At 33.7% G+C, this 26,855-nt stretch overlaps 1 protein-coding gene and 1 pseudogene across 1 annotated transcript in view; one reads left to right on the forward strand and one right to left on the reverse strand.

The window, feature by feature from the left end:
* Positions 1–10,502, reverse strand: part of LOC107158721 — a 72,457-nt pseudogene extending 61,955 nt beyond the window's left edge.
* LOC107158722 (probable ubiquitin carboxyl-terminal hydrolase FAF-X) overlaps positions 9,523–26,855 on the forward strand; it is a 119,284-nt gene continuing 101,951 nt past the window's right edge. Inside the window, exons 1-3 of the mRNA XM_048797401.1 lie at positions 9,523–9,933; positions 11,490–11,538; positions 21,476–21,724. Coding sequence (XP_048653358.1) covers positions 21,623–21,724 — 102 coding nt within the window. The 5' untranslated portion in view covers positions 9,523–9,933; positions 11,490–11,538; positions 21,476–21,622. The remainder of the gene's footprint in view (positions 9,934–11,489; positions 11,539–21,475; positions 21,725–26,855) is intronic.

The raw sequence follows: 26,855 nt of genomic DNA on the forward strand, positions 1-26,855 counted from the left end.
CTGTTCTGCCAGTGGGTCGCAGGTCCGCCTACCTTGCGGGCACAGGGTGGGGGCGGCTCTACCCTTCCTCAGGCCACTGGGCCTGTTCTGTCTGTCGGTTGCAGGTCTGGCCTGTTCTGTTGGTGGTCGCAGGTCCGCCTACCTTGCAGGCGTGGTTGGCAGCTCTGCCCCTCCGCGGGCCACTGGGCCTGTTCTGTTGGTGTTCACAGTTCCGCCTACCTTGCAGGCGCGGGGGGAGGGGGCGGCTCTGCCCCTCAGCAGGCCGCTGGGCCTGTTCTGTCGGTGGTCACAGTTCCGCCTACCTTCTTGTATCATAATTTTTAAAACTACAGTATGCTCTGTGGGCAGGAACACAATGTTAAACTGATAGACACAAAGTTGAAAATGATGGTGTTTAGAGATTGAGGCAAGAGGAAAATAGTTTTAATTGAATAGCTTCAGTTGTTCAACATGTTAAGTTTTATTTTTGAAAGAATAAAATTTTAGGAGACAAACTTGACGTGTGAAAATAGTGAATGTTGTACAATGCAATGACAAACAAATGTCAAAGGTTATATGCTTTAGCCAAAAAGCATTTAAAGATGAAAAGCCATAAAGTAATGTTTAAGTAATAAGAGTATTCTTACATGAAAGCACTGCTGTTAGGTAATGTTTGAAAGCATCTGAAATGCAAAGTACAATATTACAAGTGGAGGGAAATTAAGATGGAGGGGCATATTTAAAAAATCTTAGATCTAATAAATATTGGTAAAATGTTTCAAGTATAAGTCAAGTGATTAAAAAAATCACTGAAGTATTTTTGTTTTGAAGTTATATGAAAAGATCTCTGTGAGGATAGACAAGAACATGTGACAGTATACTTTCTTTTGTAAGTACAAAACAAAACAAAGATTTGTGTGTATGTGTTTCATTTGTTCAGTAGTACAAGAGAAAAACCTAGAAAGCAAAGGAAGTGAAATAGGAAAGGAGGAAAGGTTAACAAAAGGGTGCTGGTTTTTCAAGGTCATTGGAAGTTAGCTCTACGAAGAGCTTTTAGAAAACAAGCAGATTCCTTCTGAGAATTTATCCCAAGATATTGCTTTAGTCAGTTTTTTCACTGCTGTGGCCAAAAAGACATGAAAAGAAAAACTAAAGGAGGAAGTTTATTTAGGGGCTAGTTGTTTTAGAGGTCCCAGTTTGTTGCCAGCTGATTCCATTTCTCCAAGTTCAAGGTAAGGTAGAACACCACGGTGGAAGTGTGTGGTGGAAGAAAGCAGCTGGAAACATGGCACCAAGAAGCACACAGCTTCACTCAATTAGTTGTTTCTCAGTAGGGTAAAATGCCGCCTCATTTGTCCTAGTTCACAAAGCCAACTTATCTATTTTCTCTAGTAGATATATCATTCAGAACACTAACAGGCTTGCCTCCCACTTGAAATTGAGGAGCATGAGGAAATCATGATCCTGAGAGTTTTAGGACCCAAAAGGAAACAGGGAACACACAGACAAATTTTAAAGGCACAGCTAGCTGGCAGATGTCTTCTCTTAAATAGTCAACAAGAAGGTAGTATCCTGGGCATTGAAATTGGAGAGCTGTCAGCCTCAAGAGCTTTTGCCTCCATGGGAAACAACCAGAGCTACCCACATGGTAGCTTTGTGGACTCTGAGTCAGCCAGCAAAAAGTTTCTTTTTACTTAAGAAACTTCACAAATAATGGTTCTTCTGTCCTTCTTAATGTGTTATCCTTAAATTATGTGTAACAAATTAATATGGAGGGTAGAAATCTATGCAAATTTTAAGGCTCCCCTCAAGAAGCCTGGCGACCTACAATTTTGCCATGTCAAGCCACTGTCTCATGTAACTTGACTTTGAAAGTTTTTGTGATAACAAATTACATTGCTTCATGAAAAATATCACTATTAAGAATAATGTTCAACCGAGGAAAGAAATTGAAGATCTTAGAAGTTGGAAACATCTCCTAAGTTCTTGAATAAGTAAAATTAATATCATCAAAGTGGCCATACTACCAAAAGCACTACATATATTCAATGCAATTCCTGTTAAGGTTCCAATGATATTCTTCATAGAAATAGAAAAAGCAGTCATGAAACTCATCTGGAAAAATAAAAGAGACTCAGAATAACCAAAGTAATGATTAGCAGGAAAAGTGAAGCAGGAGGCATCACATTACCAGACCTTAAGTTATATTACAGAGATATAGTAACAAAAACAGCATGGTATTGGCACAAAAATAGACATGAGACTAATGGTACAGAGTAGAAGGCACAGAGACAAACCCACATATACAGTTATCTAATACTAGACAAAGGTGCCAAAAACATACATTGGATAAAAAATAGCTTTTCAACAAGTGGTACAGAAAAAACTAAAATCCACATGTAATAAAATGGTCAATCAGACTCCTGTCTCTCATCCTGCACAGTGGTACACACAGGCACAGTGGCACACACCTCTAATCTCAGCGGCTTGAAGGACTGAGGCAAAAGGACCAGAAATTCGAAGCCAGCCTCAGCATCTAATAAACATTAGACCATCTTCTAAGGTCTTCTTCAATTTCTTTCTTTGTTTGAACATTATATTAATAGTGAAAATTGGTGCAACCACTGTAAAAAGCAGTCTGAACTGCTTTCAAAAAAACTTGGAATGGAATCACCATTTTACCCAGTGATCCCACTCCTCGGCATATATCCAAAGTAGTAAAAATCAGCATGCTACAGTGATACAGCCACATCAATGTTTACAGCAGCTCCATTCACAATAGCTAAGATATGGAACCAAATTAGGTGCCTACAACTGATAAATGAATAAAGAAAATGTGATACATGAACACAGTGGAATATAAAAAAAAATCCCTATCTACTAAAAGAGACCAACATCCTATGGATTCTCCTTCTCTGGATAAATAGCTAATACAGAAGATATTATATCACAGTATCAAATATATAGTGTGTGTACCATGGACTTGGGTTCTATTGATCATCTTCTAAATGTGTCTATCATCAGCTACATCCAGAAGATATTAAATAAGCTAATATATTAGAGGGAATATCAGCCATTTTAGTTGACTGGCAAACTGGCAGTGGGTATCTTATTCAGATTGGAGCAAAACAGTCCTCAAAGTATACTTTGAGATCTAAGATCTAAAAGACTTTACAGATTTAAATTATTTCCATAATAATTCTTAAAAGTCACTTGCCCTTTTTGTTGTTATTCTGTCATGAATGTACAGAATTGTTCAGAAGTTATATGACATAATGCCATCATTACTCTAAGTTAACAAGATGCATGTGCCTTAAAATTTTGTCAGCTATAATTTCAAGTAGGTAAATATCAACAGATTCAATTCATATACATAGTTCTTAAGTCTTAATAATACTTAAAGAATGCAAAGAGATTCTCATTCTAAAAAGTTTAAGAACAACTGACTTAGATTAATTAAGGTAAGCAACTATTTACTACTTACAATTAAGGGGTATGCTTCTGGCCCTCAACAGGCCAAACCATTTTCAACATTTATCCTTTCTGCACTCTACAGTTTAAAGCCTCATCTCTCACTGTGTAAACAGAAAATAAAGACTATATGCTCCTTCCTGTAGTAACAGTATCATAAATAGGGCTGCTAAAGACATGCGTGTTCAAGTTTTTGTATGAATATATATTTTCATTTCTTTTGGGTGTGGTTTTTTTTTTACTTTTTTTAGTCATAGTTGGGCGCAATACACTTATTTTTATTTGTTTTTATTTTTATGTGGCACTGAGCATCAAACCCAGTGCCTCGCATGTGCTAGGTGAGTACTCTACCGCTGAGTCACAACCTCAGCCCTTCTATGCGTGTTTTTAAGAGTGAAATTGCTGAGTCTATATTAACCTTTTATGGAATTGCTAGATGTTTGTCAAAGCAGTCACACAATTTTATGTTCCCACCAGCAGTGTTTCTCCATATCTTTGTTGGCCCTTATTATTATACAACATTTTTACTTTAATCAACTTGCTATAGTATTATATTGGATTTTGACTAATAAGAGAAAGTGTTGAACATTTTCTAATATGCCTATTGCTAACTCATAAAACTTCATAGATATCTCTTACATCCATTATGCAGCTTAAAAATGGGTTTATTTAGCTTATTATTATTAAATTATAAGTTTATTTAACTTTTTATTATATTAATTTATATGATAGATATAAACCCTAAACACATTTTTCTAATAGACTTGATTGACTTAGTCTTAAATTTTGAAGAAATCCAATTTTCTTTTACATGCTATGAGTTGCTATGATATCTAAATATTGTTAGTATTCATTTACAAATACACTTATCTCATGTTTTCTTTTCTAAGTGTTTTACTCTACATTTAAGACTATGCTTTATTTTGTATGTGTGGTATAATAGAAGTACTCAACCTTTTTTATGTGGATATCCGCTTACCTTAGCATCTGTTATTGATTCTTTCCTCCACTGAATGCCTTTGGTACCCCTACCTAAAATAATTTTAAGTGTACAGATTTATTTGTTGATTTTTAATTCCATTGATGTTTGTCCCTTCTATCATTACCACACTGTTAATTATTGCAATCTGACAGAAAGTTTTAAAGCAAGATACAATGTTCTGACTGTTCTTTTTCACGATTGCTTTGGCTCTTCTTGCATTTCATGAGAATTTTTAAGATCATTTTCTCAAAGTCTGAAATTTTTCCATTGGTAGATATCCTCTGACAAGTTCATGTCCCTAAATCCTTAGATCAATTTGCTGAGTATTACAATATTTTTTCTTTGGGGAGGGGGGATAATACCTGGGATTGAACTCAGGGTCACTTGACCACTGAGCCATGTCCCCCACTCTATTTTGTATTTTATTTAGAGACAGGGTCTCACTAACTTGCTTATTGCCTCACTTTTGCTGAGGCTGGCTTTGAAATTAAGATCCTTCTGCCTCAGCCTCTCGATCTGCTAGGATTACAGGTGTGACACCATGCCCAGCACAATCTTTTTTTTTTTAATTTGTTCTTTTTAGTTATACATGACATATTTATACAAATATGAAGCACATCTTATTCCAATTAGGATCCCAGTCTTATATTTGTACATGATGTGAATATTCACTAAGGTGAGGAGTATTGGAATCTTAACACTTCAAAGTTCTTCAACTCAGAAATATAGGAATCCATTCAATTTATAAAGATCTGCTATAGTGGGATTGTGTTTCTTAATTTCAGGGGTTTACATTGTTAGTGTAAAGAAATACAGTTGTTTTATATACTGAACTACAATTTTGCTGAACTAATTTATCAGATACAGTAGGGTTTTAATGAATTTCTTTGAAGTTTACTATATCATAATATACAAAACCATGCCATGGATGCATGTAATTTTTATTTTTCTAATATGGATGCCATTTTCCAGTCTTTATACTCCTCATATTTACCTGATCATTCTTACAACATGATAAAGTGGCAAGAATAGATATTTTTATAGACATCTTTGTCTTACTCCTGATTTCAGGCAGAAATTACTAGAGGTTTTTATCATTGCCATGATATTATCTGTGGAATTTTTATGTAACAATTATTACACAAAGTTTTATTTTATTTCTTTCATCTTTTGTTGAACTTTTTTTCCCCCTTTTATTTTTGGTAAGGATTGAGTCTACGGCCTCATGCAAGCTAAGTACATTGTGTTCCATCACTGAATTTCACCTTCAATCTCAAGTGTTAGATTCTTTTAAGTTGAATTATTTTTGTGACTATTAAAGTATATATTATGTTAATTCATTTTCAGATGTGAAGCCCACCCCAAATTCCTGAAATGTTTTATTTGGTCCATAAATTCTCTATTGCTCTGCAACAAATTAACACATATTTCATGATTTAGGATGACATATATTTATTTACTACATAGGTCAGAAATCTGACATAGGTCTTCCAGGGCTAAGTCAAAGGCCATATTTCTAAGAATTCATTACTTTGCCTTTTACAGTTTTAGAAACCATTTGCCTTTGGCTCACAGCCAACTTCCTGTATCCTCAAAGCCATTATCTTTCCATCTTTCAGACTCTCCTACCATTGTCATTTATCTCACTACACATCAGAAATATTATGCACTTTTAAGGATTTATGATTACACTAGAAGACCATTTTGAGATCTTCAACATCAAAAACATCCAGTCTTTCTTGCCATGTAAAATAACATCTTTAGAGATGATCGTAATCATAAATGTGAACATATTTGAGGGACATTATTCTCCTCAGAATAATAAACAATATTTTTGTATACTGCTAGATTTTAGTTTCCTAATATTTTGTTGAGGACTTTTATGTCTAAATTTGTAACACATGTTGGCCTATAGTTTACTGTCTACTCTCTCTGCACCTTAACCTTGCCTGGCCTTCCTTTTCCTCCTCTGTAAGTGTAAAGCTTCCTGATAAATTGAACCTTTAAAAAATTACACCTTTAATAATAATTTGGGGTTTTTTTTGTCTGAACATTGCATAGCTTGTTCATTTGCATGTCTGTTTTTTTGCCAACACTTCCACTTTTGTGTATGTAGTATGGTACTAGGGAATGAACCCAGGGGTTTCTGTATTTTAGGTAAACAACAATCTAAGCAACATCCTCATTCCTTTTTAGGTTTTATTTTGAGACAGAGATTAGAGACATACACCACCACACTCAATTCTAAACTCCTCTCTTTAAAGGGATGTTGGAAGGAAGAGTTCTAAACTTCTTGTCTATGCTTACCTGGCTCTGCTTCTGAAAATATGATAGCATAATGGAAAATAAAGATGTCCAGCCCCTCTTATAGAAAAATAGTAACTCTAGTGTAGAAACTGTGAAGTAAAGAATCACTGTGGTCTAAACTGCATTTATCTGAATTAAAAATCAGTATTTGTACATTCTCCTGTACACTTAAATCATCTCTAGATTACACACACACACACCAGGCAAGTGCATTACTGCAAAGCTACAACCCAGCCCTCTTTAAATTTTAAACTTTGAGAAAGGGTCTTGCTAAATTTGTTTTAGTCAGTTGTTGTTTTTTTTTAATCTCTGTGATTAAAGGAGGAAACACTTATTTGGGGCTCACAGTTTCATAGATCTCAGTCCATAGATAGATGATTTCATTGCTGTGGTCAGGGTAAGTTTGAACCTCATAATGGAAGGGTAAAACTGATGACCTGGCAGGACAAGACCACCAGGAAGCAGATGTAGGGCTCTGATCAACAAGGACAAAATACATATCCTAAAGGCATATCCCCAAGGACCTACTTCCTCCAGCCATACCCCGTCTGCCTACAGTTACCATCCAGTTAATTAATTAAGTGGATTAAAGCACTGATTAGGTAAAGACTTGTGTAATCCAATCATTTCTCCTGAAATCTTTCTTGCATCTCATACATGAGATACAAAAATGTTTAAAATTAATAAAATGTTAAATAAAATGCAAAAATTAATAAAATATTAATTAATTATGTCTAAATCATGATTTCCCAGCTTAACTTTGAACATGTGATTCTGCTGCCTCAGTGGCTGGGATTACTGGTGTGTGTGATCCACCTAGGTATGCTATATTGCTTAAGAAAAAAGACAATAAAAATGTTCATTTGCAGTTCAGTTGAATTTTTGTCAATATTTTTGTTCTGCAATTTATCAAATATGCTAATATGAATAAAAAGAAAAAGGAATTGAAAGAAGGCCAAGTATATTATTTTCAAACCTGTCTAGAAAAGAAAAAGAATACAGAAAAATTTAAGATTAGGACATAATATAATAGTGAATTTTGCACTAATAAAAGAGCTATGCCAAGTACTGTGATACAAGCATGTAATTCCACCTAAATTCTTTTTTAAAAACTTGGGGATGTAGGTTGGTGGTACAGTGACCCTGGGTTCAAGCCATGTTACATTTAAAACAAAAAGTATTAAAGGTAAAGTCAGTAGTTACTAAAAAGAACAAAGACAAAAGATGGGGAAAAGGCTCTGAACTTTATAAGTTTTAGTTTGTCATACTGAGCCATTTAAACTATTGTTTAAACTTTTTCCTGTTTCCTAAGGAAACAAAAATGTGTCATTCATACTAAATGCTACTATTCAAACTGAAACTTCAATAAGAGACCCTAAAACAGAATATTTTTTCCTTGAAAATATGTTCCAGCACCTTAGTCAGCATTTGTAATAAAGACGATCATTGTTTAACCCTGTAAGAAAAATTTTAAAAATTTGATGTTACTCAATCAGCATTTTTCCTTTTGTTTGGTGTCCATGTTTTTGTCTTAGGAAAAAAAAAAAACTACTGGTTTGGTCCAACCCAGTTGGAGCTTTCATTTCACTTTGTAAAATGCAGACTGTCTAAATTCGGCATCGTGAGTAAAAGTCAACTGTATCTACGACCGAATTTCTAATTTTTATCTTTTGATACCTGCAATTGTAATTGAAATGCTATAAAGCAGACACAAAGCACAATTAATAACTAAAAACTGAATCCAGTAACATATAAGAATCATCCTACATCAGCAATATATAACAAAATTCTACATCATGACCCAGAAAAAGACTATTCCAGAATCGTTTTAACATACGAAGTTAATTAATAAAATGTTAATATTAATTAGTTAATATTATTATAAAATATTAATTAATTAATCATATTAATAGATTTAGGAACAAACTCCACAGATCAACTAATGTGTCGTACAGGAAATAACAAACAAGGTTTCCTTACATTTGCCGATAGGCCACGATCCCCCACCACTACGTCCTCCCACCCCTTAGCACAGACTATGTCAGGATGTCTGACGCTGCCCAAGTAGCCTTAAGAAAGTTGCGCCAAAACAGCTCCATTAGGGTGCACCACGAAGACTCGGCAGATCAGTCAAGATCTCTTCAATAGTTCCCTCCCCAATTTTTTTTTTTCTCTCCTTACTGCCCATCCTAGAAAAAAAGGAAGCCTGGTGATATTAACAGTATAGTTTGGCGGAGATTCACATCGTAGCAAAACCTCGACCTGCAAACTAAGCCGTCAAAGCAACGAAATAGTACTCAAGATTAATTCTTCGGTCTCCCAACCCCCGCGTAGTTCTTCGTCGGGCAATACTGCCTTTTCCATCCAGGTCATACACCCTACTAGTCCCCAAATCACACCAACTTTGCAGTCTAATAGCTCCTTCTACTACTGCAGCTGACCTTTGAGCCTGCTTTTGCTCTAAATAACTCAAAAACAAAAATTCTTGTTTTTGAGTTATTTAGGGCCCTGCTGTAATTTGTCCCTCGGGATGGAGTCCTGACTGATGTTAGGCACCCTTACACCTTCCACGATTGAAACGCTTAAGCAGAAGTTTAGATTTCTGCCGCACATACAGAGATATTCTCCTGTGGAGCAGAAACTACGTAACCTGGAGAGTGGGAGAGAGAAGGGACAAAAAGGAAGATGTGAATAGGAAGAATTGGGTTGAAAGTGGGGGAGGGCAGAGGAGCGGAGCTTTGTGCTTGGCGGTATTCCTCCCGGCTCTCGTTGGCGCCGCTACAATACCCCACTGGATAAGCCTTTTATTATTTGTTGTTTTTCGTTTGTCTTATCCTCCAGACTGACTGGACAGGCCTAGTCGTCTGTCTTTAACCACCTCCCGGTAGCTCGCGCATTTCCGGCTTTCTTGAACTGAGCCCCTCCCACACTCCACACGACTAACTACCCTTGGTCGGGTTCGCCCTCACAGTTGCTTTTCCCTCATAGGAGGCGACCTCTTTAGTGCCTGGTATTAGCGTCGGCCCCGGGATTTGGAAGGAAGTAATAACGAAGACTCTAAGCCCAGAACAGCTAAAAGAGGACGGAAAGTGAAACTCTAGCGGCTGGGGGAGCCAGAGAACGTGACTCAGATTGACTTGCCACCGAGAGTCAGTCGGAGCTTAGCGAAAGCCCCAGCTCTAGCACGAGAAGAGGTAAGAGGGCCGCCGCCTACTAAGGAAGAGTGGGAGGCAGTGGCCGTGATCACTTTTGTGACAAGGCATCCGTGGGCCAAAGTGCGGCGTATACGCTAGTTTATCCTCGGTGGTCAAAACCTCGGCAGTCAAACCTCACGCTACTCAGTGGCCTGATTCAGAGGATCCGGGCGGTGTCGTGTGGTGCGTTAACTCACACTTCCCGGCCAAAAACGGAATCCGAGGGAGTAGGAGGGCTAAGTAGCGGCACCGGTGTGAGTGCGGGTTTCTTCCTTTCGCCAGGCTTCGGAGCTTCTGGGATGCGACGGTTTGGTGGGCTTGGTTGACGCTAATGTTGGTGTATTATGGACTGTAAGGAAAAATGGCCGGTCCCTTCATCCTCTCCTCCCCCTCCCGGGTTCCCCTTTCTGTAGTGCGTGAGGTAAAGTCGTTGTATTGAGTTTTCTGGTAAGGCAATGAGCAAAACTGTATCTGAATCTTAAATCTACGCCAGGGAGCAACCGCCTGGGGTCTTCAGCCTTGCAGCTGGGTTCTCTGCTGAACGAAGGCTCTTGAAACCAAAACGCCATTACGAGACGAAGTGTTTTAAAATAGAACTAGGCCTCACCTGTATCTGGCCATCAGCAGGGACTTCTCACGCACCCCCTAACATAACCCTCAGCTTCTCGGACCTTCGACCTAAGAATCTGAACCGTATGTGCCCTCTTATTCTATTCCTTCCACTTTGCTAACGGAAAAATATTTTCATGAAGGAATTCTTTCCAAACTAGCTTAGTATCTACCACCTTTCTGTTTGTTTTCTCTATTTGTACAGAAACATGTCTGAGTTTATTAGTGACAAAAGATATTTTTGGAACAGACATTAAATTTCGGAAATAGAATTTTTCATATTCATAAAACACAGTTGGTGTTTCAAGGGTGAGCTCAGGTGTGTTTTTATTTCAGTGACTGCAAAATAACATTGAGCATGTGTCTGATTTGTATGAGATTTTGTGGAAACTAGAATTAAGAGTTTTAAGAAAATTCGCATTTAAAGGATTTTATACGATTCTGTTATATCGTTACTTATTTTTTGCTGTGTGATTCCCCCTACAGGTATTTGGATAATTTGTTCAAAGATTTGCAATTTAAGATTTATAGATGACATGCTGCAATTTTTAACAGGACGTTGCTTATAAGGAAAATTATTCATCTTTCTAAATCCAAGGAATATTTGTATAGTTTGCATTTAAAAAAGAATTTGTGTTTTTCTGGTTGTTTTTTTTTTTTTTTTTTTAAGTTAGAAAACTTGCCACAAGTCTTTTCTTCGGGTTCATTAGCAGTAATAGTTAAGTGGTAATTAAATACTGGTTAACTCTACTAGCATGGTAATCTAAAATCCTGACCTTAAAAATCTAAGCAGACTATAAAATTTTCTTAGTTGCTAATTAAATGACATTTTGACTTCTCCAAATATGAAGTGTTTGCAGACTGTATAAAAGGAAATATATATGTTTTTCAATTCAGAGTGTATTCATATTGTTTTAACTTTCACATTTTAAACTTTATTGTTCCAGTGTGTGGGAAGAATGAAAGCCTGAAGTATTTGCAGTTGGAGTTTCAAGGGTGAGCTCAGATATTTTTTAATTCACTGGCTTAAAAATAATATTGTTAGATTTACCCATTCTTCATTTTTCTTATGCAATATTTACATGAATGTTTAATGTCATCCTGATCATCTATTTATATGCAGCAATGAGAATTGAACCTAGTGCCTTACCACCTGTTAGGCAAGAGCTGTACCATTAAGCTACAAACCCAGCCCTCTAAGCATTTTTTAAGACTAGTTTTTTTATCTGATATTATTGAAACCTAGTTTTGGTTTCTTAAATGTTTACTTCATCTTGTCAGTAGAACTGATAAAGGAAGGATTCTCTGGGATTTAATTCTAGGACCTTGAAATGCATTTTTTTCAGTATCTTAAAAAAATAATTTCAGGAGATATCTCCTAATAATTTTTCTTTGATAAGGGGTTTTTAATGCAAGTTATTGTTTTGAAATAAATGTCCCTTGAGATTAAAAATCACTTCTTGGTTAATTGCACAAATACATCATTTTATAAAATCAACTTTAAATTATAGAAAGTTCTGATAAATATTTTAGCAGTTTTGATGTGGAGATAATTTTTGTTTAATCTGAGTTAAAAATAATTTTTCAAAGTGTGCTGAGATTTGAACTATAACCTCAAGCATGCTAAGCATATACCACCTTCAGAGTAGGCCTTTTGTGTGTGTGTGTGTGTGTGTGTGTGTACCTTCAAGTATTGGGACTTTAAATTTTATGGGTTTTTATAGTTAATAAACTATATCCTTTGATTTTTGGATAAGTTTGTTTAAACAGCATTATTAAGTACAAATAATATATACAATAGTACTTACAGAGTTCTGAAACTAACATCTCTATGCAGTTTTAAAACTTAACCCATCACTCTAGCAGATGTTTCTGGCTTCTTTTTAGTCATTCTAATCCTGCCATCATCCAAAGACAATCTCTAATTCAGTATCCTTCATAAACTTGCCATTTGTGGATGTTTCATATGAAATATTATTTTGGGGGGGTCTAGCTTTTTTCAACTGGATAATACTTTTGAGATTCCTTCATATTGTAATATGAATCAGTATTGCATTTTTTAATTCTAATTGTATTTTATTGTATGGCTGTGTTACATTTCAGTTACCCTTTTATTAGTTGTTAAACATTTGGGGACTATGAAAAATAAATTGACTAGAACATTAATGTGTAAGTCTTTTTGTGAACCGTTAATGTTTTAATCATTTTGTATAGAATATGTAGAGCAAAATTCCCATTGTACTCTAAATTTGTATATAATTTAAACAGTTGCAAAATTGTTTTTCAAAGGGACTGCTTCATTTTATATTCCTAACAGCAATTTTTGAGGCTGCTAATTATATCTCTTATACCTGTTGTGGCTGTACAGTGGAATCTTATTTATATTTTATTAGTTTTTTGGTGGTGAAAACAATCTAGGAATGCTGTACTTCTGAGCTATATGCCAAGCCCCCTTTTAAGCTGTATTTTTGAAACAGGTCATACTATGTGACCCATGCTGGCCTTGAATTTATTATTCTCTTACTGTTCTCCTTGGTCATTGCAGATACAGGCTTACAGGCTTGAACCTGGAAAGAAAATGCTTTTTTGAACTGAGGACTTTAAAAATTTACAACAGAATGGTCATTTGAATGTTACTAATCTAGCACTGAGTAAGCATTTTGTATTATCATCTCATGGGCATATCTTATTTTTATAAAAAGAGAATAAATTGAGGTTTGATAAGCTTAATAATTCTAACAATTGTGGCAGTTATTGCTGTGATGTGATATAATTTAACAATATTATTTTTATTTTTAATAATTAATTTTTGGTACCAGGTATTTAACTCACAGTTCTTAACCACTGAGCCATGTTACCAGCCCTTTTTTTATTTTTGAGATGGTTGCATTAAGTTGCTTAGGCTGGCCTCAAACTTTCTATCCTCCTGTCTCAGCTTCCCATATCACTGGGATTTGATGGATTTATTCTTAAAATGTATTTAGTTAAATTATTGTCTCTAAAAGATGAAAAATTGAGGCATTTGTTTTTCTGACATTTACTTTTTTTTTTTTTAAACATATATCTTTTTTTAGTTGTAAATGGACACAGTATCTTTGTTTTTTATGTGGAAATGAGGATCAAACCCAGAGCCTCACACATGCTAGGTGGGCACTCTACCACCAAGCCACAAACCCAGCCTTTTTTTTACTTGTATTATTCCCTAAATGAATATTTGGTTTAATATGAAAATGTTTTATCTCAATTTAAGAATTTTAGCTTTTATTAATGTTTAAAATCAGTTTGATTTCCACAAAAGTTTTTTAAAACTGTTTGTGAATGTGCTGAGTGAATTTTAACTTACAGTATATTTTTGAAATAGAAAAAAACAGACATTCATTTGTATTTCTTTTTTCTTAGTTTCCTGTGCTAAGTTCCCTTCAGAAAGAAAGAAAGTCCCTAAATGGTATAATCTGTGAGAATTCTTAATAAGGCACAGGAACCATCATAGACACATTTGGGGAAATAACATGGAAAATTAGGACTACTGTAATAGCTAAAATCTTATTTCTGTTATAAGAAGAAAAACAACATAAAATCTGGAGTACTTTATATATAGTAAGGTGGATTTATCATGTTCCAGGCAGGTTTTATTTTTGATGTTAATTATAAAATGATAACCATTATAATATAGTTTTAAGGATGTAAAATGTTATCTTGATGTGAAATTTTACCTGAATTTATTCTTAAATTTATTTTTTCTATTTTAGTTTTTATTATGCATTTACAAAGGTGTGCTACTTATGTTTGACAGCACGTCTTTATTCTTCTTAAAGGCATTAAATAATCGTGATTTTCTAACTTCACTGTGTTTCAGTTACCTGTGAAGCTATTTGAAATATGTGATTATCTAGATCTTATTCTACAATAAATACTAGGAGATTCTATACTAGGAGATTCTAATTGTAGATCTGAGACTGAAACTTGACGGTGTTGCCTTTCAACTTCACTGGTTGTTGGGAGTTAAGGAATGCTTCACATAAACATTAAAATAGCTTTGGGCTGTTAATTTTTTTTTTTTTTTTGAGCTATCTAGTTTGTATTGCTATTCAATTCTAGATTTAGCTGCCTTTTTATCTGAAGCATACTGGGAAGAGAATTAGACTTGTGTGTAAAATAAGAGAAACTCATTAATATTAAGTTTATTATATTAAATCTGTATAACAATTGAAGATATTAGAGCTATTTCCTTGTACTACAATTTTTTGAATAGTCTGAATTTCAGGGCTCATTCTCTTAAAAAAAAAAAAAAACCAGTTAAAACAAATTTGTTTTTAAATACCAGTGTGTCCTTAGCTGTGATATATTTGACTTTTTATAGAGCTCATTGTGCATTATGTGCATTAAGGTGTTGACAACTGCAAACCTGTTCTTTCAGACCATGAAGTAGCTGATAAGAAAGATTTCTTGGTTTTGTTTTTTTTTTTTCATGGTGATATGATCTGCCTAACAACAATTCAGTTTGGGAATTGTTATATTTATGAAGGAGTATTTTGCATAATTATTTGTAATATCAGTTGATTTTATAAGATGAAAGAAAAACACAATTGAAAGTTTTGATTGAAGTGACAAATGAGAGCTTAATATAAACTAAGGGAACTGCTAAGGAATGTGGAAACCATGACTCATTAATTTTAGCTGAGCTTTTCTTCCTGATTATATTAGTTGACCTCGTTCAGTGGTGTATAGAATGATTAAAATGGAAAAAAAAAAAAACAATGCAGAAAATTTATGTAAAGCTTATTTTAAAAGGTATTTTATTAGTTCTTGCTATGTAATATCCTATTATAACGACTTGAAATAACAATTTTTAATCTTATAGTATCTGTTGATGAGAAATATAGACATGTCTTAGTTGTTTGGCTCAGGGTCTCAGGCTGTAGTTTGGTTATGCTTGAGATTGTAGTCTCTAAAGAGTAGGTTGAGAATGGCTCTTGTTTCCAAACTTAGATAGTCATGAACAGAATACAGTTTGGCAGGGGCAGAGTGGTGGGGGAGTGTTTGCTGGCCACAATTCCTTACTCATTGTTAACTATAGGGCCTTCTTTCTTTCTTGTCATGTGATTCTCTTTATGACATAAACAGGTCACAGCATAGTGTTTTGCTACATACATCAAGAATAAACAAACAGGCAAGAAGAGAAAGAGAGTACAATCTCAGGGTTAAAGTAGTTAAGTTCAAACCAGTAGGTGGGGGCCTAAACTAATGGAAACATGACAGGACTATCAAGAGGCAGCATAATTGTGACTGATATTAGAAGCTTGCCACAGTTATTATTGGGGACTTTATGATGTTTTATTGTGTAAAAATGTTTGAATGAGAGACTCTCCTAAAAATGTTGTGTTATTTTATCTTGATTTATTTGAATTTCATCATGTTTTCAGTAATGCATTATTTGCTAATTTAGAATACTTTCTACTTGGAGTGATTGTCCAGACCTTCAAGGAAATAATTATAGGCAGGACTTACTTAATCACCCTTAATTAATATATTTATTATATTCTTCATAACATTTTATAGGAATACAGTAAGCAGAATCATAATAAATGATACAACAAGAGATAATGTGAATTTTGCTAATAGTACACAACTATCAGTATCTAAAACAGTGTTTCTCAACAAAGACTGAATCTGCCGAAGCTTTGAACATTCCACAATGTCTTAAGACTTTTTTTTGTAGTCATGATGGGTAGATCGTGGTTGAGTTCTAGTGGGTAGTATCCAGGAATACTCCTAAACATCTTGTAGTGTTCTGTTACCATTCCCTAAGGCCCCAAGTAGCAACATGCTGAGATTGAGATATCCAAGTCTACAAGGTTATTATTATTTCTTTGTTCAAAGTTATATTTCTCTTCATAGATTTGAATTTTAGCTTGGAGATTGTTATTGATTTGCTTAATTAAAGGAGAAAACAAAGGTTGGAGGAGAATTCTAAGGTAGTAATGTCCATTAATACATTCCTTAACTTGATATTTGAGGCTCTCATTTTCTGAGCCACATAAATATCAGATGACTAAAATTGAATTACTTTTTACTGAATTATTTTAGCCTTGGAACAGGTTGAAATATGAACCAGAAAAATCACAGAAGGCTTTTTTGGTTCCTTTTACTATATAAAACTCTTATGCTAATTCTACTGGAATGAAGTTATTTTGACATAACTCCAGACCACCTTTCTGTAGTTGTTTACTGTTTTCCAGTTGTGGTTTGGACCATCCACAATTTATGTAATTTTGTGGTCTTTTTCCTTCATTCTTATTATATGTTGTTGTTGTTATTCCTTTTTATTCTTTTTTAATCTTTTTATTCTATTTGCCTGTCCTGTGTTTCCTTATCATTGTGTGATCTACACTGCCTCATTTGTCTTATTGAAGGTATTGTCTTTTTATCTCCAGGAGATAATGATTTATTTTTTCTTTGAATTCTGAAGTAAAATTAACTCCTTTCTCTTACCATTTTAGGTTTTGTCTTCCCTTTGAGAGTTTGAGTTTATGTCTATAGCATAGTATCTGGTTCAGTTGATAGAATTCAGCACTTGTTTTGTTGGCTTTTCTGTACTTGCACAATGATATATGCTCCATGATAGAGTCTAAAGAAACTATTATACATGCTGTGTGAAGATTTTTCTGGGCTGTCTCCTAAGGGATATAACTGACTTTTGTGTATGATTAACATTTCTGACTAAGGGAGTGTTTGTTAATGAGAGAAATAGTATCAGCCAAGGGACTTTGTTTTTCAGTTTTAGCTTTTCAGCTAACTAGTAAACCAGTTATTTAACCTTATTGAGGTTTGGACTTATTTTACTACAACTTTTGTACTTTTTAATATCATCCTAGACATAGGGAGATATGAAAATTTTTAATTGTATAGTTTAAAGACTCAATATGTAGTTGTGGAATATTCGATAGAAGAAGTGAAGAAAATCATTCTAGTTTGAGATTGAATAATATATGTTGATCTTCAAAGCTGTAAGATTTTGGTAACTGCGTGAATTGGGGCAAGTACTTCCAGAGAAACATTCTGAAATGGAAAAATGGAAGCTTTGGTTATAGATAATAGTAGTAGATAATAGTAGTAGTATACTCAACCTGTACCAAGGCTAAAATAATCCATACCAGGAAAATATGAGACATGAGATTAGAAAACTAGTGTGAATTAGATTAGAAAATGAGTGATTTCAGTTGTCAAGTTAAGGTACTTTATTTTATTTTTAAGCAATGAAGTATGGCTTTGAAGGAGGGGCTATGAAAGTGACATGATAAAATTTGTGTTTTGTAGAGGGGTTGGGAGATGATTCTGTGTGGTTTTATAGATTTGTTAGAACTGAAGAATTAAAACAATATTTATAACAATTTGAATGAAAAGTGTTTAGGGGGGAAAATGCTTTATGAATTGAAATACCATAGTATAGAAGTAGAGAGATTGCTTAATGTGATTTTGACTTTTCTGTCCATTACATACTAAGGTAAGAGGCAAGGTACTTCTCTATAAGATATCTGTAATTTAAAGTTTTTGTGAGTTTCTGTGAACTATCCAAAGCTATGGTCTATGGCAATAGTATCTATATCTAAGATGGTTCACTAATAAGGAGACCTTATTTCTTTAACCACCATTGGCAGAGTGTTTACCATATGAACAACACTGAAGTAGCCCTAAAGTTGGGAGCAAGTGTTAGCTGGTATGTTAAGGGTACTCCTAATCAGCTTTAAGAACATTAATGATGCTTACATGTATTAACTTATTAGAGAAAATAATATCGAGTTAAATTTTTTTATTTATTTATTTTGGTTTGAAGAAGATACATTGATTAAAGAGATACATTGATTAAAAGTTGGTACAGATGGTTTCAGGTAAAATTGATGTTGATTCATTTTAATTGCAGTATCAGGAAAAGGGATTTACTGTTTTTGTTGTATTTCTTAGGAGATAAGTTCTCAAGCATTTTGATTTGGAGGCTACTTCCATTGGGCAAAATTTTGAGGATCTCATTGAACTAACTATAGTTTAATTACATGTCAACGTTTCTGAAAAATAGTGGATTTTAGTTTTTAGAGTAGTTTTACCTTATAGAAACCCAGAGAGTTCTTTTTATCTCTTTTCCCTAAAGATTCTTGTGTTATTTATGTTTTGTGACAGTTTTGGAATAATTCTAAAGTGAGTCCCATTTGATACACAGTTTTTTCAAGGATTATAAGCAGCTAACTGAGTATAACAAATTGTTTTGTTTTTTGGTTTTTTTGGTTCTGACAAATGGGTAAGGTCTTCTACAAACGGGTAAGTTCTTATGTTCATCAGTATAATATCCTTAAAAGTAGTTTCAGGGCTCTAAAATCTGTTCCTTCAACCTATTTATCAACTTGGTTCTTTCCTGTGATGCTGGCAGGCATTTTTTGTGTGTGTGTCTATACATACTGATCTTTTAGGTTAGATTTTTTTTTTTTTAATTGTAGTTGGACACAATAATTTATTTATTTTTATGTGGTGCTGAGGATCGAACCCAGGGCTTCACGTGTGATAGGCAAGAACTCTACCGCTGAGCCACAACCCTAGCCCCTTAGGTTAGATTCTTAACAGTATTTATTTAAAATTTTTTGTGTCTTTTGTGGTCTGAGCTGAGCCTGTTCTGCTTGTGTTTTATTTATTTTTGTTGTTGGCTGGGCATTAAAACTAGGGCATTTCACTTGCTGTTTTCAGCAAATGAGTAATATTACTTTTGTGGATGTGTGGGATAGTTTATCTTTATATGGAAGGTTATATAGTTTCTAATTTGGGTCACTTAATTTATTAATAATTAAAGCTGTTGTCCTTTGTATGTAGGTTGTTGTGTATACATAGCTTGTAATTCATTTTGGTAAATTTCTAGATATATAATTGCTAGGTTATATATTAAGACTATTTTTAGCATTGTAAGAAAATATCAAATTGTCTTCCAATATGTAGGCTGCCTTCTTTTTATTCCTACAAGCAGTGAAAGGATAATATTTTGGATATGGTAGTCAACAGATTTTTCTTCTTCTTCAGTTCTTTAAGTAGATTAAATCAGGGTTAAAAAGGAATTATTTTGTTTTGTTAGTTTTTCATCATATGGAAGTTCCTGGATTTGAGGTGAGGATTTTTGTTTAATTTAGAATATGAAAGAGTAGGCCTTTTTTTTTCGGTTTTCACCTGTATTTTTATTGGGAATAACTTCTTTTCTGTAATTGTTGTGGCTTTTTTGTTTTATTTTGTTTTTCACTTCTTACTTCATTCCCTATAGATTGTTGATTGGTGGGGGATATACATTGGATTTCCTTTTCATTTAAATTCTATTAGACATTTTGCTTATAGTTAAATTGTGATGAAATATGTATGACCTGACAAAGCTTTGTAGAACTTTGATACTGAAACATGCTTCATTTCTATCCTTCGTTAAAAAACAACAACAAAAAAACTCTACAAAGATGTTTGCCAAAGTTATAGAGGAATTGATTGATTTTTTTTTTTAAAGTCATCATTGACAATCCTGACTTACAGTTTGAACACAAACAATATTGCAAAAAAAGGAAAGACAGAATTCAAGAATTTACTGAGAGGCATCATAGATATTGGTGGTTTTTAGTAGGGTACATTATAAAGATACACACACACATGTCAGGGTTTTGTTCATTTTCCCTCTAGTCTTATTATGGAAACATGATTTTCTTTCTCTCCTGTTTTCTTTTCTTTTCTTTTTTTTTTTTGTAATGGGGACTGAACCCAGGTATACTCTACCAGTGAACTATATCCTTAGCCCTTTTACTTTGAGATAGGGTCTTGCCAAATTGGCTCAGTCTACTCACATATTTGTAATCATCCTGCCTTCACCTCTGAATATCTGATTACAGAGTTGCACCACCACACAGTTAGCTAATTGTCTCTTATCTAGATTTTTCATTTTATTTTTTAAGAAAAGTCTGTCTCTGACCTTTGCCTCAATAATGTTTATTATCACTCTTAATTTTTCTTTTGAGTCTTATTAAAGGAAAAAAATCATGTAATTTTTAGAATTTGATTTGCTATGACTATTAATGAGGTTATAGTAGTTTAATGTGACTAAGTTAAAATCACTTTTTATGACTTTGTACTTATCTCAATAGCTCACCGATTTTGCTGTCTATAAAGGTAAATGATAATTCTACTTCATAGATTTATAGGAAGAAGAAAAATTCTTCACAGAATATATGACTTCTTAAGAAGTAGTTATTAAATTGATTATTACTTCACCTATGTCTTTAGTACATACATATATTTCTTTGACTTTTAAGGTTATGTTCTTTGCTTGATTTCTGTTCCCCCCACCTTTCCATTCCCTTTCTGAATAGGGTGGAGAGGGGAGTATAATGTTGTAGATACAGAGATGACATAGATTATTTTCTTCCAGCTTGGCTTTGAAATTTTGATTTTTTTTTTTAGGGAGATAAATCTAGTTCTCAGCCTTGATCAACTTTGGAGATTTTAAAGACATATCAATTTCTGGGCTTAAGATCTTTTTATAGATTTGATATAGACTATAGAGTTTGAATTACAGCATTTTTAAAGGACCTCAAGAAATTCTGTCCTCTGCTATTTAGATTATGAAGAATTCCTACTATAAAACTACAAGGGCCTGTATTCTATTTGGATTCCTAGAATGTATTGGTGACTCCCCTAAAAGAACTGGTAATAGGACTTGTTTTCTTGGTAAAAATGTGAATTTATTGAGGTGAGTACAAGTTTTAATAAAATTTTAGCTTGTTTTACTTGTCTTCTGTTTTTATAATCCTCTGTTACTGACTGTAAAGACTCTGGTGATATCAAATTTAAAATGGGCTGGTTTCTTATTTATCTTTTTAAGATGCTAAAAAATTCTACCCTTTTTTTCCCCTTCTACTTTTAGGTTATGAAATGGTTTCTGCAGAATGGTTTGTCTTTGAATTGGAGATTTTTAGGACTGGCATATGCTGGTACTTCATCTCCTATAAGTGGACTATAATTTCTTAGGACAACTACATAAACAGACAAAATAGCAAAGATCTATTCTTTGATGAGTATGACAGCCACAACTCGTGGCTCTCCAGTGGGAGGGAATGACAGCCAGGTCCAGGCTCCTGATGGACAGTCTCAGCCTCCTTTCCAACAGAACCAGGTATGATTAAGGTTGTGTTGTTTGGATATAAGGAAATATGAAACCTTGGAACATATTCTGAATAATTTGTAGAGTAATCAGAAAAGCTGTTGTGATTTTCAGTTGCACTTAAAATTGACTATGTCATTAGTAACAGGAAATTCTAGTTATTATTCATGCTTGAGTGTTTAGCCCTGTTTTTCTGCATCTATGTAAATCTGAGCATAAACATATTGTCATTGTTACTTTGATTAAAAGCATAAATGGAAATAAGCTATTTTTGTTCAAATCCCATCTTTGTGAACCCATGAAAGTGACCTTGAATCTGTGGTTAAGTACTAAATGTATACCTCAGTTTTTCTATTTCTAAATGAGAATAAATGAATAATATTTGCAACAGGATTAGCACAGATTGTAGTTATCAGAATTTTGTTTTGAATTAGTTGGCAAAAAATTACTGTTTTTTATGTCTTTGGAATAGAAGTATTAAGGATTATATAAATAAGTGGAATATTTATAAAAGGTTTAATGTAATTTCATTTCTAATATTGGTGATTTATCTTTATTATGTTATTCCAAGAATGTTACTCAGTTATTTAGAATTTATAAAAAAGTGTTTTTGCATTTTTTTTTTTTCCTGTTTAACTTTTTTATTGATGTTTTTTAATGGTTTGTTCCTTCTGCTTTCTTTGGGTTTGGTTTACTTTGTCTAAATCTTGAGGTATAATTTAGATAATTGATTCCAAATTCTTTTTAAAAGATGCTTTTTTATTTTTATTTTTTTAATATTTATTTTTTAAGTGTGGATGGACACAACACAATGCCTTTATTTTTTTTAAGACTATAAATTTCATCAAACCACATCTAACAATTTTGTTTGTATCAGTTTTTATTTATTTATTTATTTTTTTTAGAGAGAGAATTTTAATATTTATTTTTTAGTTCTTGGCAGACACAACATCTTTGTTTGTATGTGGTGCTGAGGATCAAACCCAGGCCGCACGCATGCCAGGCAAACATGCTGCCGCTTGAGCCACATCCCCAGCCCCTTTTTATTTATTAATAGATACATTTATTGCCAGGCAAACGTGCTACTGCTTGAGCCACATCCCCAGCCCCTTTTTATTTATTAATAGATACATTTATTATTAAAATTTTCTAATTTGGGATTTAAGAATATTTTTAGATAAAACATGTTTCATTTTGAGGGTTGAGGATTTTCTTTTTTTTTATAGTATATTTTTTGTTGTAGATGGACTCTGTTTTATTTATTTTATGTGGTGCTGAGGATCAAATCTAATGCCTCACACGTGTGAGGCAAGCACTCTATCACTGAGCCACAAACCTAGCCCCATTTGAGGGTTTTTTAGGATATTTCTTTTGTTACTGTCTTATGGGTTAATTCCTTTGTTGATAGAATACAGTGTTATGTTATACTTAGACAATTTGTTGAGACTTGTGGCATGATATAGCATATATAATTAATACAGTTTCATGAGTATCCAAAAAAGTATAATGACATGCATTCATTTATGTCATTAACAATTTGCTGTATGTGCTTTAAATTTTTTTTTTTAGTTGTAGGTGGACAAAATGCCTTTATTGTATTTATTTTCGTGTGGTGCTAGGGATCGAATCACACATGCTAGTCAAGCACTCTTACTACTGAGCAGTAACTCTGCCCTGTATATGCTTTTTTGATGTGTTGTTTTGCTTAAAGTATACTGAACTTTTTTCTCCACATTTTTTAATTGGTGCATTATAATTGAACATACTGATGGGATTTGTTGTTAAGTATTTGTGCATACCACAACACATAACTGTATGATTTGGCCACAGTCATTCCCTAGCACTTCCTCCCCACCCCTTGGTACCTTTCCTCTACTGATCTTTTTTTTTCATTTTCATGAGATCTTCTCCACCTATCTTTCTTTTTCCTCTCTAGCTTCTGCTTACAAGAGAAAACATACGAGCTTAACCTTTTAAGTGTATGGTTCTGTCCATTTTCCAGCAAATGTCATAATTTCATTTTTCTTTATAGTTAAGTAAAACTCCATCATGTACAACATCACATTTTCTTCCTTCATTCAGCCATTGATGGACAGCTAGGCTAGTTCCATAATTTGGCTATTATGAATTGTGCTGCTATAACATAGGTATTCATGTATCACTGTAGTAAGATTCTCCCAAGAAGTGGTATTTGGTGGTATGTGGGTCATATATAATTCCATGCCTAGTCTTTTGAGGTGCCTTTTACTGATTTCCACAGTAATTGTACTAACTTACACTCCAACCACAGTATAAAAGTATTCCTCTTTCTCCATATGCTCCCCAGCATTATTATTTTTTTTTGGTATAGTTTTTGAGTTCTTTATTTTTTATTACAATCCTTTCTACACGTATAGAGCACTATTTTTCGTATCTCTGTACATACAGTATGTTCATGCTAACTTATGCCATTATACATGTACTCTTTTTTTATTACAATTCTTAGTATACCTATATACCACAATTTTTCATCTCTGTTTGTATGTAAGGTATGTTGGCCCCAATCACCATCACATTCCACCACCCTTGTTAATCCCCTTCCCCCTCCCTTTCCCTTCCACCCCTCTTCCCTATCTAGAATTAATCTAATCTTCCCATGCTCTCCTTCCCTACCCAAAATGAGTCACCCTCGCTTATATCAGAGAAAACATTCTTATATCAGAGAAAATATTCGGCATTTGTTTTTTGGGGATTGGCTAACTTCCCTTAGTATTATCTTCTCTAAAGCCATCCATTTACCTGCAAATGTCATGATTTTGTTCATTTTCAGTGCTGCGTAATATTCCATTGTATATAAATGCCACATTTTTTTATCCATTCATCCACTGAGGGACATCTAGGTTGGCTCCACAGTTTAGCTCTTGTGAATTGTGCTGCTATAAACACTGATGTGGCTGTGTCTTTGTAGTATGGTGTTTTTAAGTCCTTTGGGTATAGTCCGAGAAAACATTTTGAGTTCTTTACATATTCTAGATATTGATCTTTTGCCAAAAGAGTAACTAGCAAAGACATTCTCCTGTTCTGTAGGTTCTATTTCCTTTGCTGTGTAGAAGTTTTTAATTTGATGCCATTCCAATTATTAACTCTTGGCATTATTTCCTGAGCTTTGGGAGTCTCTTGACAAAGTCATTACCTATGTCCGTGTGCTACATTTTCTTCTGAGAGTTGCATAGTTTGTGATTTAATTCTTAGCTCTTTGATCTTTTTGTTGATTTTTGTACAGGCAAAGAGATAAGGCTCAACTTTCATTTTTATACATATGGATAACTAGTTTTCCCAGCACAATTTTTAAAATGTCTGTCTTTTCTCCAAGTATGTTTTTGGCACCTTTGTCAAGGTAGATGTGTGGTTTTGTCTTATTTTGCTTTAAGTCTGCTGATTTTTTTTGTTGTTGTTTTCTTTAACTTGTTGAGAATCACTGATAGTTGTGAACTTGCCCATTTCATTTTGTTGTTCAGTCAGATGGGTATTATTTTGAACCTATAAAATGTACCTAAATCAACAATAAGGCTCCTTGGCTGGGATTGTGTCTCAGTGGTGGAGTGCTTGTCTGGCATGTAGGAGGCACTAGATTTGATGCTCAGTCCCACACAAATAAAAGTATTATGTCCATCTATAGCTAAAAAACTTTTTTTTTTAATAAGGCTCCTTTCTTGATAATTTTCCATTAATGTTTATGTAGAGATATGTTAATTTCCTTCTGATTCTTCTACCCACAGAGTAGAAAAGTACCTTTCACATATTGGTACAAATATATACCACATTTTGGATGTGTGGGGGTGCCTTAATATAGTGTGATATGTCTCCTATTGGTTTTTTTATGCATTCATTTTTGTTGTTTCCTGTTGCTAATACCTGTGAAATCCATGATGCCATTTTAAATATTAAAAAAAGTAGGACAGTTGTCACAGTGACACATTGTCACATCATTATCACCCTAAGTCTATGTTTCATCATGTTTTACTTTGTGTATTACATATTCTGAGTTTTGTCATATACCTAGTTTCTCTTTCTTTTTTATTCCCTCTATTCTCTAAATCCTAATCACTAATTTTTTTTATTATGTTCTCTAGTTTGGCCTTTTTCAGAATGTTTTGTATTTACAGATATACAATATGTAGCCTTCCAATTTATCCATTTACTTATTGAAGTACATTTTGGTAATCTCCCTCTTTGGGCCATTTTAAATAATGCTGTTTTAAAGCTCTGAATGTAAGATATTTGTGAACTTAATTTTTTGTTCACTTGATTGATTACTAATGGTCATGATTGCTAGATCTTAGGGTAAGAGTATATTGAGTTTTATTTTTAAAAACTTCGGAACTGTGTCCCCAGAGGGCTCTATCTTTTTTCATTCGCTCAAGGAATGAAAGAATTTCTGTTTCTCAAAATTGTAATATCTCTTTTTACTGCTTTTAATTTTGGCCATTGTAATAGTTGTGTATGTTAACTTTATTGTCACAGATGGCGATTTGCTATAACGTGTTTTGTGTAACATGATGCTAAACATCTCCTAATATAGTTATTTGTCATATTTTATGCTGTCTTTGGGGATTTATTTGTTCAGCTCTTTTGTTTATTTTAAAACAACAACAAAAGACCTGTTTACTAATTTTAAGAGTTCTGTGTAAGCCAGGTTGAAGCAGGAGGATTACAAGTTCAAACAACTTACTCTTTCTCAAAAATAAACAAAAAGAGCTGGAGATGTAGCTAATTGGCAGAGCATTATAATGTTCAATGCTTGGTACCACAAAATAAAGCAAAATAGTTCTTGTATATTTTAGATAACACTTTTTGATGATTGCAGACATTAGTTTTCTCATTCTCTTGGCAGTATCTCTCATAGCACAAGTTTTTTTTTAATTTTTAATGAAGTCTGCTATTTTTTACACAAATATTACACTATTTTAAATACTATTGCTTTATAGTAAATCTTACAGTGCAGAAGTGTTGTCCCTCTGATTTTTTGTTTTTCCCTTTGAACATTATGTTGGTTATTCAGTGTCACCAAATAAACTAAAAAATGAGTTTATTTGATAATCCACAAAATAATTTGCTGGAATTTTTCTTTTTCTTTTTCTTTTTTTTTTTTTTTTTTTTTTTT

The sequence above is a fragment of the Marmota marmota genome, unplaced genomic scaffold, assembly GCF_001458135.2.
Source record: "Marmota marmota marmota unplaced genomic scaffold, marMar, whole genome shotgun sequence".
Classification (NCBI taxonomy): domain Eukaryota; kingdom Metazoa; phylum Chordata; class Mammalia; order Rodentia; family Sciuridae; genus Marmota; species Marmota marmota.